Source organism: Xenopus tropicalis, chromosome 3 (genome assembly GCF_000004195.4).
Source record: "Xenopus tropicalis strain Nigerian chromosome 3, UCB_Xtro_10.0, whole genome shotgun sequence".
Taxonomy (NCBI): Eukaryota; Metazoa; Chordata; class Amphibia; order Anura; family Pipidae; genus Xenopus; species Xenopus tropicalis.
In genome coordinates, this window is record NC_030679.2 from 104917309 (window position 1) to 104936411 (window position 19103).

At 38.1% G+C, this 19103-nt stretch overlaps 1 protein-coding gene across 6 annotated transcripts in view; it reads right to left on the reverse strand.

Moving 5' to 3' along the window:
- Positions 1-19103, reverse strand: part of usp8 (ubiquitin specific peptidase 8) — a 34627-nt gene that overhangs the window by 3220 nt on the left and 12304 nt on the right. For 5 of the 6 annotated variants that reach the window (XM_018092439.2, XM_012959499.3, XM_002939624.5 and 2 more), the window contains exons 8-19: positions 18463-18616; positions 18219-18381; positions 16650-16794; positions 14673-14899; positions 13561-14010; positions 12312-12383; positions 11352-11426; positions 10931-11184; positions 9704-9916; positions 9195-9405; positions 8016-8018; positions 2627-2863 (exon numbers count right to left, since the gene is read on the reverse strand). In XM_018092439.2, the coding sequence (XP_017947928.2) occupies positions 2627-2863; positions 8016-8018; positions 9195-9405; positions 9704-9916; positions 10931-11184; positions 11352-11426; positions 12312-12383; positions 13561-14010; positions 14673-14899; positions 16650-16794; positions 18219-18381; positions 18463-18616 (2204 nt within the window). The remainder of the gene's footprint in view (positions 1-2626; positions 2864-8015; positions 8019-9194; positions 9406-9703; positions 9917-10930; positions 11185-11351; positions 11427-12311; positions 12384-13560; positions 14011-14672; positions 14900-16649; positions 16795-18218; positions 18382-18462; positions 18617-19103) is intronic. The other variant, XM_031899207.1, reaches the window with a different exon arrangement.

The following is a 19103-nucleotide window of genomic DNA, read 5'->3' on the forward strand; positions in this document are numbered from 1 at the left end:
GCTTTTCTCGCATAGTGGAAACAAACTTTTGTTAGATTACCTAATGCTTAACAGGCCATAAATGCCTGCCATAATGAGAGACCATTAGTAGGTTGGAGTTTTAAAGAATATAGCCAGGACTTAATATAAAGAAGCAGGAAGGTGATATGAACCAAGCAAACAAAAAAGGTCAATGTGAAACTAAGAATTATTTGAAGCCTTTTTCCATTTCAAACTTTTGAGGACACTATTTAACATGGGAATGGGGCACTCCCCAGCCTTGGAATTTTAATTAATTGCAGTGCCCCTTTGACAGAGGAAGTACACTACACCATACAAAATCACAGAGAAAAACTGCAGAGCTCCAAATGCCCTTATTTTACAGGATAAGTAAATTAGCTGTGTTACGTAAGGTCCTCATACATACTGTTCCAGGAAACATAAATGATGATTTGATTACTGAAAAAGGGCCAGTCAGCACCAAAGTCTAAGCCCTTTGGGCTAGATGAATTTCTCCATTAGAAAGGATGCTCTAAGCTTGCAAAAGGACCAAGTCTTCAAAAGGACCTAGGCATTGACTCTAAAAAAAAACATAATACTGTGCACCTATGCAGGTGTAGTCTCTTCCACAGATGTCACACAAGATAAATGGCCAGTGAGGCTTATAATTATCAGAATACAGAGTCCTTCATATCTGCGCCCCAGGAGGTGGAAAAGTTACAGAAGGCCTTAGTATAAATCAAATGCATCAGAATCATCAAGACCCTATATATAACTGTAATGATGTAATAAAGAGCAAAAAACTCCAGGAAAAACTAATGCTCTGAAAATGTGCAGATCAGAAGATGCTCAAGAAGAATGATCAAGATTTGACACTGCAGTGCCAATAGCCTCAAATGAATGCAGGAATTTGGACGACGATTTGCCCCTGGATGGATAGAGAAGGCCCTGTTGAGCTACTTACATCTACTGAATCTACTGAAAATAAACTAAAAATGGCATCTAAGAACTGCGTCACAAACGCATAAGACCTCAAGCTGTGTTTATAGATGTGCAAATTAATATTAATATTGTGCATAATTAACATTAACTATTGCGGCTTTTTATGCTGACCTAGAGTGCGCTGCCAATGTGTGTAGTTTTGTCCGTCAGGGATCTGGCCCACTTTATCTGGGGAATGGTGTCTAGTGTAGAAGCAGCAGGAGCAAGTAGAACTTAAAGGGATTCTATCATGATGTACAATTACACTGTTTAAATAGCAAATAATTCACTCTACCATTTAATATTTTATTCTTGAATCAACAAATATATTTTTTTAGCTGTAATATTGGTGTGTAGGCAGCCATCTCAGTGCATTGTGCCTGAGTCTGAGCTTTCCGAAGGAGCCAGCGCTACACATTAGAACTGTAACCGGAGGAGTCCCAAGCCGGACTTGGATTTCTTACTATTGAGTGTTCTGATATCTACTACTTTTAGCAATACAGGTGTCAGATAGCTGCTATCTTGCTGTCTTTCCACTGTTCTGCTGATCGGTGGGTGGCCCTTACTTGGAACTCTAAATGATGTAGAAAGACAGTTCTTCTTAGAACTAGAGTCGCACTAGTTTTAATGTTTTAAACATTAAAGTCAGAAGGGAGTTGGAGATAGGGAACACTGACTGCAGTTAAATGTGCCCGAGTCTCCAAAGGTACAACGGATTAAAGACAGAATGTTTACCTGGCTATACCAACCACTTTTCAGCAAACCTTCTCTTATAAATGTTTCATTTACATTTAATTACAATGTACAGTTACTCTTTGTGCCAGAACGGAAATAAATAAAATCTATACATGTATTAACAGTTGTTCTAAAGCCCTCGGATGGGGTACACTCTTAAAGCAGTTGCAGATCATAACTGGAGATATTGGTGTTTTAGGTTTATATGCTATAAACACATTTATATTAGTTATTATCAAAGAACAAAGATTTAGAACAGGACAGAGGCACAGAACAACTGCAATGGTAGGATGATTTTAGACATCAAAAATGACCAGAGGTCATTCTATTTGCTTGGGTCTTAAAATGATCACACAGAACAAGAAATAAATCTTGTCACAAGTATTCCTAGTGTGAGGTTAAGAAAGTCACAAATAGTCTCAGAATCACCAACTACACAAATACCATATGGTCATTGTGCTGAGACAGTGAGACACTTAAGCCTTTCCTAAAGCATGATGATTGGATGCCACGGGATCAGCCCCATGTAGGAAGAAATGGTTAAATGGCAACATTTTTTTTCTTGAATTTGTTCCCCTTTCAGGACGTATGAGCTATTATTTAATACTCTGTATTAATGTATAACTCAATAAAAGCTGTCTGGTTAATATCCTGAGTGAATCTGAATGGTTCAAGTCAGGCCCAGGGGGAACTTCGGAGCCAGGCTCAATTTGAGTAAATATTTATTTAAATCCAAGAGCGACTTACTCACTGTGGGTGAGAATCATATATCCCTAGTGGAGAATCATATGGGAAGACGAGTACATATGAACCCAGTATTCAGAGCATTTCTGAAGAGAAATACACATTGTCAAATACAACATTTATAGAGGCTGGTTGGGGATATATCCCTGGAGGATTATAGGAGTATAAATACGACCATATTGCTTACCTGAAGAGAACATTTGCTTGTAGATGGAAGTGGCAAAGATAAATACATGAACGCCTCAAATGTTCGGGATTTTTTCTGGCACGTTAGACACTGCACAGTTGATTTAAATTGGCCTTGGAAAAGTGCAACAATGATCGATTCATTGAGTTGCTTGTGTTTGTACCATGCAGAGTCTGCAGCTTGGGAGTCACTTAAATGGTCGTTGTTTTCTTCTTTTTGACGTTTTCTATTGTCTGCCTTGAAATCAAGAGACAGATTGGACTATTTATGAAATGAAAGGATACAATCCAAATGAAGACAGACTCTTTACAGTTATTACAGTTTATAGTAAAAGAAAAACCATGTTAAATGTATCTATAAACCATATACACCAAATTATGTATCTGACCACTTTTAAGGCTGAAGACACACGGAGCTACTAGTAGCATCTACTTGTCACTGCTACAATGCTGATCATTTACCGATAACTGTCTGTCTGTGTGTTTTAGCAGAAGCAATTCTCAGTATTGTCTATGGCAGGGTATTTTCTGGTGTTTAGCAGCTGCTACTAAGTAGCTTTGTGTGTCTTCACCCTTATGGGGGGTATTTCTAATAAGGGAGTCCTGCACTAAAGCCAAACAGCTACTAGCCAGTATGGGTTGCTTTCAAATGATATCAATGAGCAGTGTTGCAGGCTGTTACTGGACACTAAAGTAGGAAGCTGAAGTGTTTTCATAGTGCAGAAGAATACAATTTTGAAATTAAAGGAACAGTAACACTAAAAAATAAAAATGTTTTCAAATAATTAAAATATAATGTACTGTTGCCCTGCACTGGTTAAAGTTGTGTGTTTGCTTCAGAAAGACTACTGTAGTTAATAGAAATAGCTGTTGTGTAGCCATGGGGGCAGCCATTTAAATTGAAAAAAGGAGAAAAGGCACAGGTTACATAAAAAGATAACAGATAACTGTGTAGAATACAACGGGAATCTATGCTACTTATCTGTTATCTGCTTAGTAACCTGTGCCTTTTCTCCTTTTTTCAATTTAAATGGCTGCCCCCATGGCTACACAGCAGGGTATTTATATACACTGTAGTAGTGTTTATGAAGCAAACACACAACTTTTACCAGTGCAGGGCAATAGTACATAATATATTAATTATTTTTATACACTTTCATTTTTTGGTGTTACTGTTCCTTTAAGGCCAGTGGCACACTAGGCACATTCTCCACCTAATAAGAAAATGCATACTTTTGTATTCCCATGCTGAAACCTGCCACATGTGAGCTCTGACAAGCTGATGCTGTTCCTTTCAGTGTATACAGAACTCTCTTCTCCTAGTGTACCAATAGCCTTAAACTGAAAATGGAAAATGTGGTCAAACTGAGCAAACATGCTGTGGCACTGGGAAACAAACAGAAACCCAAACATGACAATGAATGAATGGTGCATAGCAGAATGCTATAGGCCAAGAATAAATTACTGTTTCAAGGGTTATTGCCCTTTTCTGTGCTTGGAAAAGATTAAAGTACTGTATGGTTAAGAAAATTATCTTGAAAAATTTAGGATAATTTTCTGTTTTTATTTTTGTCTCGTATGGGCTAGTAAAATCTTGGGCATATAAGATAATTTTGGTGTTGCATTAACTTTTTTAAAGTGCTTGTGTAGCCAACAGCCTTACAATTCCCACAGATCAAAAAGCAGACAGCATTGAGTACAACTTGGGTGACATGTCATTGCCTGTGTATTGCATCTTAAAGATGTTTTTTTTATTTGCTCTGTATTATTAAGGTACATTGATGCTTAAGTAAAAATGCCCCAATGCTGGTACTGTAGGTTATGAGTACTGCACACACAGGAACTTAATACAAAGAAAAAATTGTTTATTGAAAAAAAATCCAACGTTTTGAGCAGTCTGTGCTCTTCCTCATGGACAAACCTGAAGGCACACTAGCTCAACCATGGCTATAAGTAACCATGTGTACAAGATCTATAAGGGACAGGTTTTTAAAAAGTGTAATTTAAAGAGGTAATGGAAGGAACAAAATAAAAGATGCATATTTCGGAAGAAATAAGGATTTTTTTATATTTTGTGCATTACAGAAACATATTTACAAATGACAAAAAACAATGACTTGCAGGTAATATGCCTCCCAAACTGTGGATATATTGGTGTTATTACAAATCTAAATAAACACAGAACTAATGGTAGACGTCACCTTGAAGCGATTTATGTAATGTTACCACCGAGTTACCATTTGGCATTATTTATGGCATTCACTTTTCAACTCTATCCTCATTCAGGCAACATAAACACTTGTCTTTACATTTGAGCTTATGGGGCAGTTGGTTCGGGGACCACATCAACGAGCCGATGCGGTCCCCGATCCGACCGGATTTTCTAACCTGGCCGATCGAGATCTGGCCAATTTCAGGCCAGATATCGGTCGGCCAGGCAGCTCTGTTCTGCCCATACACGGGCCGATTAGCTGCCGAATCGGTCCAAGGGACCGATATCGGCAGCTATAGTCGGCCCGTGTATGGGGACCTTTAGTTGTGGCAACTGGGCTATTAAAAATCGTAAAAACTAACTAAGCTTATCAGAAAGATCTATGTAAATACAGCCATAAGCACTTATAGAACTGCTGCTCTGTGTCCTCAGCGAAAACAAACACAACATTTCTTTCCTTTTATTCTGTATACATGATCATTTGTGTCAGACTTCCTGCTCTCAGAAAAATCCTTCAGGGCATGGCACGAGTCTGCCCAGTTTGCTCCTCTCTTCCCCCTCCCAACAATGCTGTGTAATCTGAGCCACTAGCAGCACAGAATTTACAGAGACCAAGCTAAAATGGCAGCTGCTATCTAAAACAAACAGAGGGAGCTTCTAGAGTTTACTTAGTTATGCTTAAAGGAGAAGGAAAGGCTAAGTCACTTGGGGGTGCCAAAATGTTAGGCACCCCCAAGTGACTTTAATCGCTTACCTTGTACCCCGGGCTGGTGCCCCTGTACTGGGCATGTGCGCGCCAGCGAAGCAGGAAGAAGGAAGCGCTGCAGCTACCCCGGGCTGGTGCTGTTCTCTCTTAACAGGGGCACCAGCCCGGGGTAAAAGGTAGGCGATTTAAGTCACTTGGGGGTGCCTAACATTTTTGGCACCCTCAAGTGACTTTGCCTTTCCTTGTCCTTTAAGCTTTCTACAGAATAAATATAGCATTCTAGCTTGCACTACTGTGAATAAACCAATGACAATAAAATGCCAAAATGCATTTTCTTCTCCTTTAAACTCTCCCCCCAGACCATCTTCTTGACCACATTAAAATCCTTAACACCTAGCAGATTACAGCATAAGTAGTGCTTTTCCAACAGTGGACATTCTAGGAATAAACTGAATTTAAAGGGATAGTCACTTTGGAATTAACTTTTAGTATGATGTAGACTGTCCCACTTAAGAAGGAAACCAAGCAAAGTAGCACCGTATATTCAAAGGCTAAATAAAAAAAACGTATTGACAATAAAAAACAATATTTTTTTTTAGAATTAATCTATTTTCTGATTGCCCCTATAACTAGAAAAACATTCCAGGTTTTCAGGCTGGAAAAGAGGCAGAAATAGTCCAACTTACTCAATAAGAAACACATTGGAAATACTTACATTGCAAAATCACTACATTATACTAAAAGTTATTTTTATGGGGAACTGATCCTTTAAAGGAATTCCAATCTCAGCTGTGCCTAGTAACAACTGATCATAATTATAGAACAACTAATATGGTGGTAAATGTAGGCATGAATGGACTTTGACTTTGTATATAAATTACATGTGCATATCTGCATCAGATGCACTAATCCTGACACTCCTTAGGGCTCTGGCACACGGGGAGATTAGTCGCCCGCGGCAAAACTCCCTGTTCGCGGGCGACTAATCTCCCCGAGTTGCCTTCCCCTGCCATCCCATCGGCGACAATGTAAGTCGCCAGTGGGATGGCAGACGCGGCGGGCCGATTTCGGGAAATCGTGCTGCCGCGTTTTCGGGAAATCGTGCTGCCGCGTCTGCCATCCCGCCGGCGACTTACATGTTCGCCGGTGGGATGGCAGGGGAAGGCAACTCGGGGAGATTAGTCGCCCGCGAACAGGGAGTTTTGTCGCGGGCGACTAATCTCCCCGTGTGCCAGAGCCCTTAGTGCAGTGTTGGTGCTGTACTTCTGTCCAAAGTTCACACTCCATCTTTAAATAGGCCATTTGTATACCATGTTATAGTGCCGCTGCTGAATATAGGCCCTTTCTTTATATACCCTTTTATTGTGGGGATACATGAAAAACAAGGTAAAATGTATTTAAATATATTTTATATATATCAGTTTATGCTGGAGGAATAGATGGGTGGACATAAAATTAACGGCTGTTAATAAGGAAGTAAAAGACTATGATGTGAGCAGGCATATATGTGAATTATAGACTTGTAAGGCTTATGGCACACAAAGCCTATTCTCTGTTATAAGAGAATAATTGTAAGCTTTGTAGGCTAAGACTTATGGAAACACTCTGAACATTAATGCCACACCATAATAATAACACTGCATAGGCTTTTTAAGCACAATAAATTATGGGGGTTATGCAATAAAAGGTGCACAGTTTGTCTAATCACCAATATCAGCCAATCAACAGGTAGAATTTATTGATCACCTGTTTAAAAGAATCTCTCTTATTGGTTGCCATGGGGAACTTCACTTAAGGACAACGTTCTACCTTTTATTACATATACGGGTTAGCCGTTGGTAGCTTGTGTTTTAAAACAGTGATTTACTTTAGTATCAAAACATATAGCATAGCAAAGTCTTAACAGACCTAAACAAAGCAAATTCTGTGTTTACAAGGATAGTTTTTATATTACATTCAATAAACAGATCTTTTTCATATATGTAATTATACATAAAATGTAGATGTAATTATAGGTATGTTTGGAAACTGCCCTACCAATTGTTTGTCTAAGGTGTTTGACAGACAGAGCAGCATTATCTAAACTGCTAATGATTAAGGTGACAGGTCCACTTTTAGGGCTCTGGCACACGGGGGAGATTAGTCGCCCGCAACAAAACTCCCTGTTCGCGGGCGACTAATCTCCCCGAGTTGCCATGACCCGCCATCCCACCGGCGAACATGTAAGTCGCTGTCAGGATGGCAGACGCGGCGGCGCGATTTCGGGAAATCGCGCTGCCGCGTGTGCCATCCCGCCGGCGACTTACATGTTCGCCGGCGGGATGGCGGGTCATGGCAACTCGGGGAGATTAGTCGCCCGCGAACAGGGAGTTTTGTCGCAGGCGACTAATCTCCCCGTGTGCCAGAGCCCTTACCTTAAATAAATACAGACACTATTCTCCACAAAGACAGACAAACACTTTACTTACTTACTTTCTATAAGGTCAGCAAAGGTCACATAAAACAAGAAATAAAAAGAAAATAAGAGTTTACCAAAAAACATTACAATTACTATTTCACAGGTCATTTATGTGGTTAAACCACCAGTATCACAACAAAAGTAAGCACTGTCATAAAGCGGCCATCCCTAATGCATGCTAAGTAAGAGCCTCAATACAAACTTAAATAGAAGTAGGAAGATCATACATCCAATGTACCTGCAAACTTGTACAGCATTTCTATTAAGGTGTTACATTGTACTGAACTTGCCTTTAATCTCTCTTCCTGTTATGTAATGAAATACACTAAGGGGCAGATTTATCAAAATGTGAGATTAGATCTTACAGCAGAAAAATTCATCCACGTATTATTTAACTGTATTTATCAATGAGTGAAAGTTTGAGTTCACCATTTGACAAATATGCTTTTAAAAATCCTATTAGAATGAATAGAAAGTGGGTGCATTTTTCTGTGGTGAGCTAATCTTACATTTTGATAAATCTGCCCCCTAAGTACTACTTTTATCCAGTTGTAGTAACCCATAGCAACCAATAAAAGGATTATTTACAGTAAATTCCTCCTGCAATTGGTTGCTATAGATTAGATCAGTAGCAAACTTTACGTATCAAATGCATAAAAACTTAACTGATTTCTAAATTAAAGTGGCATCACTTGTGACCAGAAATGTAATACTCAATAGCATTTAAAGCGCCAAGGTTCTTTGCAGACAATAGGACCATGCAACCAACTGCTATTGTAACTGCAGATTATAGCTTGCCAAAAATGAATGGCAAATAACTATAAGAAAGCCAGTAAAAAATAGTCATGAAGACTAAATACTAAGATAACTAAATTACTGCCATCTACAAAGTACTCACATTAAAATAAAAGGTGAACCTTTGAGATGGCTCCAACTATGTGAGATGACCAGTCAAACTGTTTTTTACTTAATAGGCCTAAGTGTTATGTGTGGAAAATAAAAAAGAGCATTCTGGCCAATATCCTATCCAAATCAATAACCTAGGACTTCTTGAGAAACAAACAATCATAAATGATTAAATCATGTGGCTATGTACCAAATAGGAAATAATCATAAGTGTTTAACGTTACTTAGCTTTTTAGGAGCAAATCATAAAACTTCCAGGTGCACAGAGATAACCAATTGAAGCATACCTTATTAAGGTCTTCATGCAACCCATCCATTAAAAACAGCAGCAACTCCTGGGAATCTTGATGGGTGTATCCAGCAAACTGCTCATTAATTTTTCCAATTGTTATCTTAAAGTCCTTTGGACTGATATATTTGTACTGACCAGTCCATAAAGCTCTCATAATGCAGCCAAATTCCTCAGCCACTTCACCCTTATGCCCCAACAGATTTGATCTGTAGAAAAAGAAATATTGTTAGATACATATAAACAAAAGCACCTTATATGTGCAACTTAGAAGAAAAAAGAGGGAGAGAGGAAGTAAAATAACACACTCAATGATCAGAGAAATTTGTACGTTTCTTATAGTCATGATAAATGGTTACAATATTGATGTCAGAACCCAGAAGGCTTACATAACCTAAAGAAAGCCAGCCCACATAATAATAAATTAGAACTAGGAACAGAAATTCCCTCTTCGCTGCAGACAGGACAAGAAAATTGTTGCAGAGCTAAAGGTTCTCAACAACGTACCTGTTGATGTGTGCTTGATAAAAATTATTATTGAAGTATTCAATTAAATGTGGCGTGTTGCAGAGACACTGTAAGATAGAATTCATATAACAAGTATTTCCAAGGTTCCTGAGTCCAGTTAGAGCTGGACCGGCCCCGCCAAACACAGGATTAAGACTTCGGATCTTAGATGCTGGTAGCTTTGTGATTTCAGCTTTAGTGACTATTGATGGTCTGTAAAAGATTGATGGCAATATTACTTACTTAAAAAATGTAACTAAGAGAATTTGGCTAGAATACTAGCTGGCTGGCGCAGGAACATAGCTGAATAAACTGCCCTAGACTGAGATGCTAATTAGGGCTGGGCGATATACCGTTTAATACCGGTGTTTTTTCTTTTTTTAAAAACTATATTCATTTTTCAGATACCGCAATACCGGGGTGTCAGGGTACTCACCCGTGCGGCCCGGTCTTGCGCGCACATCCCGTTGTCCGCGGGACATTGCGCACGCACGTCCAGGTGTGTGTGCGTCAAAGTGCACGTACATGTCAAAGCGTGCGCGTCCGTGACGCGCTGACGGCGCCGGTTCTGCGCATGTGTGGGGGGTATTTAAAGCTATCAAACACCTCCTCCTGTGCTATGTTGTCTGCGGCCTTGCCTGGGAAACTAAGCCTGCCTGATTTACCTTACGACTTTCTGTTGCCGATCCTTCGCTTGCCTGACTGTGATTTTCAATACTGCAGTAATTATTCTCTAATTTATTAGGAAATGGGGTTAACACCTAATCATGCATGGAAAAAAAAATACCGTCAAATACCGTGACACTGATATAATTTTGAAAAATACCGTGATATAAATTTTTGGTCATATCGCCCAGCTCTAATGCTAATGCCCATTTCTCATGCTAAATTAGGGTACTAATCGCCCAACATCAGTACTCAACCATGTAAGAATGAATTTAAAGCCCACCAACAATGTGCCAATGTTTAATAGAAGGCCTTCCCAGAAGGCACATGCTTGTTTTAGTAGCAAAAAGCAGGCCATTGTTATCTTAATATACTTGGTTTTGGAATGAGAGTTAAGAGAGAGAGGTGTCCACATACTTTAGGTGAAATTAACTGTCCCTTTAATACAGGGACCAGTTACAACATAATACAGTATTATACCCCCCAAAAAAAAGCATTTCACCAATATGTTCAGCTGTTAAGGTACCATAACATTTTGTTTAAAATAAAAGAATAGCTTACTTATTTTCACGGTTAATATGAGGCATTGGTTTCTTCTTGTCTTCATCTTTTATGGCTTGCGTTAAATCAGGCGAGGAGTAAGATCGTTTTAACTTGGTCTGCTCTTTATCAATGTCAGTAGTAGCCTGTACCTTGGCTTTCTGAGCTGGAGTGGTTGAAGGGGTGGATGAAGGAGCCATTTCAGGAGGATACATATGAACAGTGTGTGTTGGTGAATGATAATATCGGTAGGTTCCAGTGACAGGTTCAAGGAACTAAATGAAAAAATACATGTTCTAGCTACAGCATGTCAAAATAGCTCTCTCAGTAAGCTGTTCAGTAAATATTGCTCAGAGAATTGGCAAAATAGATAAAAATGGTAAAGTATGACAACTGTTCACTTATCACAATAACACAAAAGCATGAAATGGTCCAGTTTTACCTTCACCCAACCTTCTGGCATTCCTGGCACAGTTCTACCCATCTCCTCACTTCTTGCTCGAACTAAAGGTTCCCGCTAGAAAATAAATTACAGTTCAAAGTTGGTATTAACAAGAACATCAGGTATGGGCTATAAAACATGTACAAGTTAAAATCTTACTACTAAGAAAGATCAATAAACTTGAAATCCCTATTCCCTCCATAGTAACACAGTTAGAAAAAGAAGCTCAGATACAGACTCAGCACTGTAAATAACAAGAGTAGTAAAGTCAAATGCAACAAACCAGTTTATTTTACATATGGTAAAGAAAATATATTGAACTGAGATTGCAAAGCAGATTTGTCTGTTGTAATATCACAGTTGAAAATCATATGGTTTTCTGTCAAGTCATTAAAAACCACTAAATTCCAAATTCCAGATTCAGTCGTATCCTGTAATGTTTTACAGGATTTGGATGCAAAATGTGACATTTTTTTGTAAAAAATTTCAATATGCAAATAAGGGGTACTTAGCTTAATCTTGTGTGGAGGATTTCTTAGTTGGATTAATCAAAAAATAACAGATATATGCCTATTAAAATTATAATTATATATAAGAGGCCATTTACTAACCGTCAGATTTTTTTTTATCCCAATTTGAATGTTTAGGGCTAAAAGTTGCAGAGAAAAGAAAAGTTGGGGCTTTTTCTCTGATTTACTGATTTTTGGCATTGGATTTTATGCACAAAAAAATTGAGTTTTCAGGCCAACAATTTGAAAAAGTCAGTTTCTGCAGCTTTTTTCTTTGTGGACTTTTTCGTAAATTTCAGAAATTCGTGGAAATGAGTTTAGTAAATTTTTAAAAATAAAGATATGAGAAATATTACAGTTTTAGTAAACCTGCCCCTACATTTCCCTCATATAAAGGGAAATGAACAAAAAATAATACATTCTGCAGAAATCAATCTGCTGAATTTCTTACTTTGGGTCTGTCGTCTTCACAGCTGTCTTTCACAGTCACATCAGAATTATGTTCTTTTTTATGTGCAGAAGGCTGTAAAGCAAAGCAATGTGTTATTATTGTCAGCATTTAGCAATGTTAGTGAAACAGTTAAGCTTACCACTGTATTCATAAAAAAAGGACATCAAATATAAGAGAACAATGATACACACGGATGCAAAGGTCACCAACCCAACATGAAGTAACCCAGTTTCATCCTCTAAGGGGCACATTTACAAAAGCACGAACGCTCGAGCGTTCATGCGAACACTCCACGAGTATTTTTGACGATAGTTTCGGGCGTCCGCACGACTTTTTCGGACGGCGCACGACTTTTTCGGACGTTTGCACGAAATAATCGGAAACGTTTTACCGCTGTTTACAATTGTCCGGTATGAAAATTTCGTGACTTTTGGATCGCCAATACGATATTATCGTGACTAATACGATTTTTTCGTAAGCATTTTCGTGATATTTGCGATCTTCCGAAATTTTCGTTTCCAATGCGATTTTTTCCCATTCGTGATTCGAATTCGTGGATTAGTAAATGTGCCCCTTAGTGTAAACTAATGCTGGTTAGTTGTCTGGGGTAGTCTTAATACAAAGAATGTGTGTCTACTACTGAGGACTGTTTCAAAGTTAGGCATTCTCAAACACACTGACAAAAGTTCTCACAATTCACCAGATAAAAGTACTTCTCATAGGACCCTAATAAATATTCATTGGTTCTACTTTTTAAATGTAGGAGGTGGAAAAGACAGCACAGTGGTCTTTGTATGAAAATTGTTTTAAAAGCATGGGGACAGGGTGTTTCTGGATTGAAATAATCTCAGGTAAAACACCTACTGCCATCAGAACACACTGCATAGAAAGCAATGGCAAAATGCTTACTAATAGGGTAATCACCACATTTCTGCAGGGTCTGTGTTGATAAACAGCACCCTGGTGATAATTAATCAGTTTCCTTTATTCTAAGCTGCTAATGTGGAAAAAACAATTGTCCATTGTAGTACTACAAATCAGCATGTGCTTAATAAGGAACAAATTGCTCTCTTCTATACAACTACAACTAACCTATTATGCCTAGGTCTGGAAATCTATGGGTCTGTGTCGGTTGTATAAAGTTCTCTCTGTAGAAAACAATATGAATATTGTTTGGGATGAAATGTTTTCTGTGGTTTATGTGGTTATTTATATGAAAGCAGTCAAGTCAGTTATCATATAAACTCACCTCTTGAGGAGTAACAGAAGAATGGCCATTCTTCTTTCTATCATCAGGGGGAGGCTTATTACTTTCCAGCCTTTTTGTTTCAGCAGGTTCTTTTCCAGCAACTACTGGCTGTTTTTTTTCTAACTCCTCCTTTCTGTGGAACTCATCCATCTCAGTTTCTTTCTCTTCATTCCTCTTTTTGTTTTCTTTTTCTTCATGTGCACATGTGTTATCAATATTGTTTTCTGCATGCATATCTACTTTCCCTTTAATTTCTTCACCCTTTTCCTTTATGTTTTTATCAAACTGAACATGGATCTCCGATTTGACCGATTTAGTGTCTAGTGATGGTTTTGTGGAACGGTCTGGTATAGGCCTTCCATTCTGTATTGGCTGGTTTTCTTTGGCTTCATGTTTAAACTTTGAGGAACTTTCAGTAACTTTTACTGAAGGTTTCTTTGTCCGATCAATCTAATGGATACATTTAAAAAGAACATATATTACATGAATGGTGCTAAAGCTGTAAAAAAATCTGTTAGAGACTGCATAGCTCACCCAAAACCAAAAATAAATTATCACCTCAAAGCATATCAAAACAGAAATTTCTTGGCCACATTTAGTATTTTACATTTCATGACTATCTTTAATGAATGGGGCTGAGAGGGAAGAGAGCTTGAAGAATATCCTAAAGCTGTTTTTTTCACAAGCAACCAATACCTCCATGGTCTTTTTCTCCTCAGAATGCAAATTATGAATTTGCATTTGACCCATATGGACAGTCTTCCCTAGAGAAGTAACCCCTATATATACACACTGGTAAATCTTCATGTCCACTACAAAGTCATCATTGTAGTAAGCGAATGTAGGCCTTTCCTTCACATTGTTGGATTTTATATTACTATTGTGCTTTGTCAGTGGACCAGAATCCAGGCAAATGATGTAGCATGTAAAAATAAGTACCTCTAAGGGGAAAATTAATCCTCTTATTCCTATACCACTAATTGGTAACTACTGCTGGTATACTACTAAAGAGCATAAATGAAAAGCTGAGATCAGCACTATTATACATTACACTGAAAATCCATTTTAAAATAATTAATTTACACACACATATATAGCACAGATAAACCTACTTGTGGAATAACTTTCACAGTTTTCTGTGGCTGACAGACTTTAACAGAATCTGGAGTCTGAGCATCTGGTACAGGGTCATCCTTTTGTACTACATGGACAGGTTCCTCTGTTTTTTGAGTTTTCACTGCATTTATAGTATCCTCATAGCTGCTTTCTTTGATGCATACAGGGGGTGGTGGTGGTGGTGGAAGTGCTGGTTCTTCTAGAGATGGATAACTGAAGTCCACTAAAAGAGGGGAAAAAAGCATTATCTGCATGCACATTTCATGGATTTTATTAGAACAGCATATAACTGTATTGCGGTACACAGGCATCTCTCTGCAGAAATTCTTAGCAAATCTAATTTAAGGCCTGTCTCATATGATAACTGCGACAACCTTTCCCATTTGTGTGAGGCAACATGTAAATGCTAGCTGTCTGTCTTATTGCTTAAGAAAAAGACCAGAGACAAAACACAGAATGCTATGCATAATTCCAGAAATTCACTAGTTATGGGAAGCAAACTATTATATAAACAATGATTATAACACTAAAATATGTAGATCTCTGTTTCAATACATATAATTCCGGATTGTTTCTGGAAACAATTTCCTCTTGGTTTTTTTTTTGGTTTGTCATTTTAGGTATCTTGGTCAAAGACCTCCTTTTCTAGCTTCACAAGTTCTAGGCCCCAAGTTATAAAGAAAAGCTTACATGGGGAACTTAACAGGAAGGATGCTCTGCTCCAGTTCTGCTATAAAAAGCTAAAATTAACTTGCCCAGTGACTTGCACAGATTGCTCCACAATAAGGTACAAGAAACTGTTCAAAACCAAACTCACTGCAGCAGTTCACATGCCAAATAAGAGAAATAGGGGACAGGGTGGACTACCTGGAACAGTGCAGACTTTCAAGCAGTGGCTTCAAAAGAGGATTAAAAACAATTGGCCCTACATCAGGCCCAAATTTTGCAACTTGAAAATTACATAGAAGATCTGGAAAACAGATAAAGGAGGGGCAACTTGAGGGTAAGGGTGGCCCCTGAAATGGTTACCGACCTATATCGCTTGATGAATGAGGTATTGCACCAAACTTCTACCAGACCTACCAGAAGACCACCTCCATATTCAAAGAATTCGTCGCGCCCTGGGACACCCCTGAAACACCAACCTCCCCAGAGGTATCATACTAAAGCTGCACTATGTAGAGGTCTTGGACTATGCTCTACAAGCTGCATGTACTGTTGATAAGCCATACGAAATGCGGATATATGCCGATATTGCGCCAACAACTCTACAATAGAGAAGATTTCACCATTTACCTCACATCGCCCATATCCTGCATGGACAACTGTTACAACCACAAAACAATTAATGCTACTACCTTCCACCAAAGACCAACTCCAGGTAACTTGGGAAAGGGATTTTTCTGCCCCACATCTCAAGGTCAATCTAAATTATCTCACATAATGTACAAGACCTCAACTCCCCAACCAAAGAAAGGCAGAATTTGAGATGTACCAACGCTGCACCCCTGACAATCTTCAAAAAAAAAGTTTTCAGTATAATTTGCCCTTTACCCTAAACGCGGCATGGTATATACATTAGATGTTAGATGTAATATCTAACAGAGATTATATTTAAAAGAGGAAGGAAAGATAAAATTATAATCATTTGAATGATACCCCAGACTGCTGCTACTTTCAGAAGAAAACTGCCCCAGTACTTCTGATCAAACACCATGAAGTGATCCTCTTCCCTTATCTTCTCATAGGGTGCACATACAAAGTAGAGTGAAAAGCCAAAATTTTGCACTTTTGCAGCTACTACACAAGTATCAGTCCAGGGCCACTGGAGAATGGAGAAGGAGAAGAAGAGGATTGCTCAATGGTGCTCACTTAGAAGTACCCTGGGACAGTGCGGTATTCTGCTAACAGGAGCATGTCTAAAAAATCCATAACATAATACAACAATCTGACGCATTTACTGGTCAACTTACATGACAAAGACACAGATTCTTGTGTTCTTTTCCTGGGCACAGTCACTTTCCCATTTGTTGTGAACATGGGATAACAAAGAAGCCAATTTTCATAACCACCTTCCAAAACTAAAGGTTCACTCCGTAGGATTGTTTTTGTTTCCCACTGTACAAAAAAATAGAAACAAAGATCATAAGTGAAAATGGCCAAAAAATCCACATGCAAATACATTTGTTTGCACTGCTATGTATTCTCTACTTGCTAAGAATAGTCTGTAATACTATGGTCATGCATATATTCTGTCATGTGTGCGACTGTGATAGGGACCTTAGCTTGTAAACTCCACAGAAGCAGGGATTGATGAGAATGATGAATAATCTCTGTAAATGCATTGGTGCTATAGAATAACCGATATATAAAAAAAAAATAAAAGTTTGAAAATGATGCATCTGCTTGTGTGTACTCAACTGAAGAAAAATCAGTGATGGGGATGCACCAAACACATAATTTTTTCATTTGTTTGAATACCAAATACTTCCCAAAATATTTAGCTGAATTCTAAATGGGATCCTTAATCTAATTTGCTTTCAGAATTCTGCACTTCAGAAAAAAAATAAATGACATCAATTGTGAACAAAACTTTATAGTGTTCAATTTTTTACAGCTTCAAAAATTAACGTCACTTTAATTTAGTTGAATCCTTGAACTACTGCATCCATAATGAAAACTAGTTGGTGTTTAATTAACCGATTTAAATAACTGGGCGATTTGTTTAGATTAAGTGTGAAGACATTTTTGCATTGCCATAATATTAAGGAGACAAGATACATCCATGTTCAATTGAACCCCATAAGCAGGTCTTTTACTGTGTTCTGCATATTGTCGTCATTTATAACAAAAAATTGTAAATGGTTTAATGTATTAAACCTATGGAGAATAGTTTAACTGTTGTACTAGCTGTTTTCTCTTTGGTTGTACTGCAGCATGCTATATATGCTACAGTAAGGGGCCCATTTACTTACTCACGAACGGGCCGAATGCGTCCGATTGCGTTTTTTTCGTAATGATCGGTATTTTGCGATTTTTTCGTTACCAATACGATTTTTGCGGAAAAACGCGAGTTTTTCGTAGCCATTCCGAAAGCTGCGATTTTTTCGTAGCGTTAAAACTTGCGCAAAAAGTTGCGATTTTTTCATAGTGTTAAAACTTGCGCAAAACGTCGTGCCTTTTAAGTTTTAACGCTACGAAAAAAGCGCAACTTTTCGCGCAAGTTTTAACGCTACGAAAAAATCGCAACTTTCGGAATGGCTACGAAAAACTCGCGTTTTTTCGCGCAAATCGTATTGGTAACGAAAAAGTCACAATTTCCGAAAAGTCGTAAAGGCGCCGAAAAAAACGCAAAAAATACGAAAAAGTCGCAAAATGTTCGTTTTCCAATCGGAATTTTTCCAATTCGGTCGGAATTCGTGTCTTAGTAAATCAGCCCCTAAGTGTGTTATTAACCTTGGAATCATTAAATGACTTTTCAGCAATAAGACCAGCAACCAAGTATTTCTTGCAACATCAGAACTGTTATGTTTTTTCCTCACCTTATACAGAGCATCTTTTAAGCTCTGAAGTGTTGTACCAACTTTTAAGTTATTTACAGAGCTGAACCAATCAAGCAATATAATAAAATCAACTTGACCTCTTTTATTCCACATTTCTTTAGATGTATCAGGTAGATTAGTTTCAATCTTGCTTGAGGTAAATCTGAAGAAAACAAAAACACCATTAGCATATGTGTAAAAAAATTTACCCCCCTAAAAGTTCCTAATATTTTTAAAATAATACCCTGGGATTATGGCCTCCTCTGGCACGCTTATTGAAGTACGAATATGAGACTCCTGAAAGTCTTTTGTACTCCGAACATCCATTATAATTATACTGATATTATAATCATTTGTCATCTCAAAAAGCTTTTCAACTGTGATAGCTCCATGAGGCACTGAAACACAGTAGGTTCAAGAAGAAAAAACACAGAAATGGTTACAAGCAAAGCTTTAAGCTTGAACTCTATCATCCTTTACTTAAAAAGATATAAAACATATAGGAGTCAATATAATTAATCCCTTTGATCACTTCTCAACACCAGCCTTGGCGGTACTGAATTAATATGCAAGACAAGTACAGGTGCAGCAATTGTTTTCATGTGTGTCAAAAGTTAACATATTGTGACATGCAGTCTGCATGTAAACATAATTTTTGGGGGGGGGGGAAATTAACTATGGTAGGCAGGTAAGCAGAGGATCAGGAACATCTCTTCTTCAGGCAAAAACACAAGTTAATTTGGGGCAAACTCTTCCCTGCATAAAAGTCACAGCAAACAGTTCATCAGCAGTTCAACAAAACTTATTCAGATCTTGTCCTCTTTCTGGGACTCCCACCTTCCAGGGTAACTTTCACACTCTAGAACCTTTTCCCGGGGCTTCTCA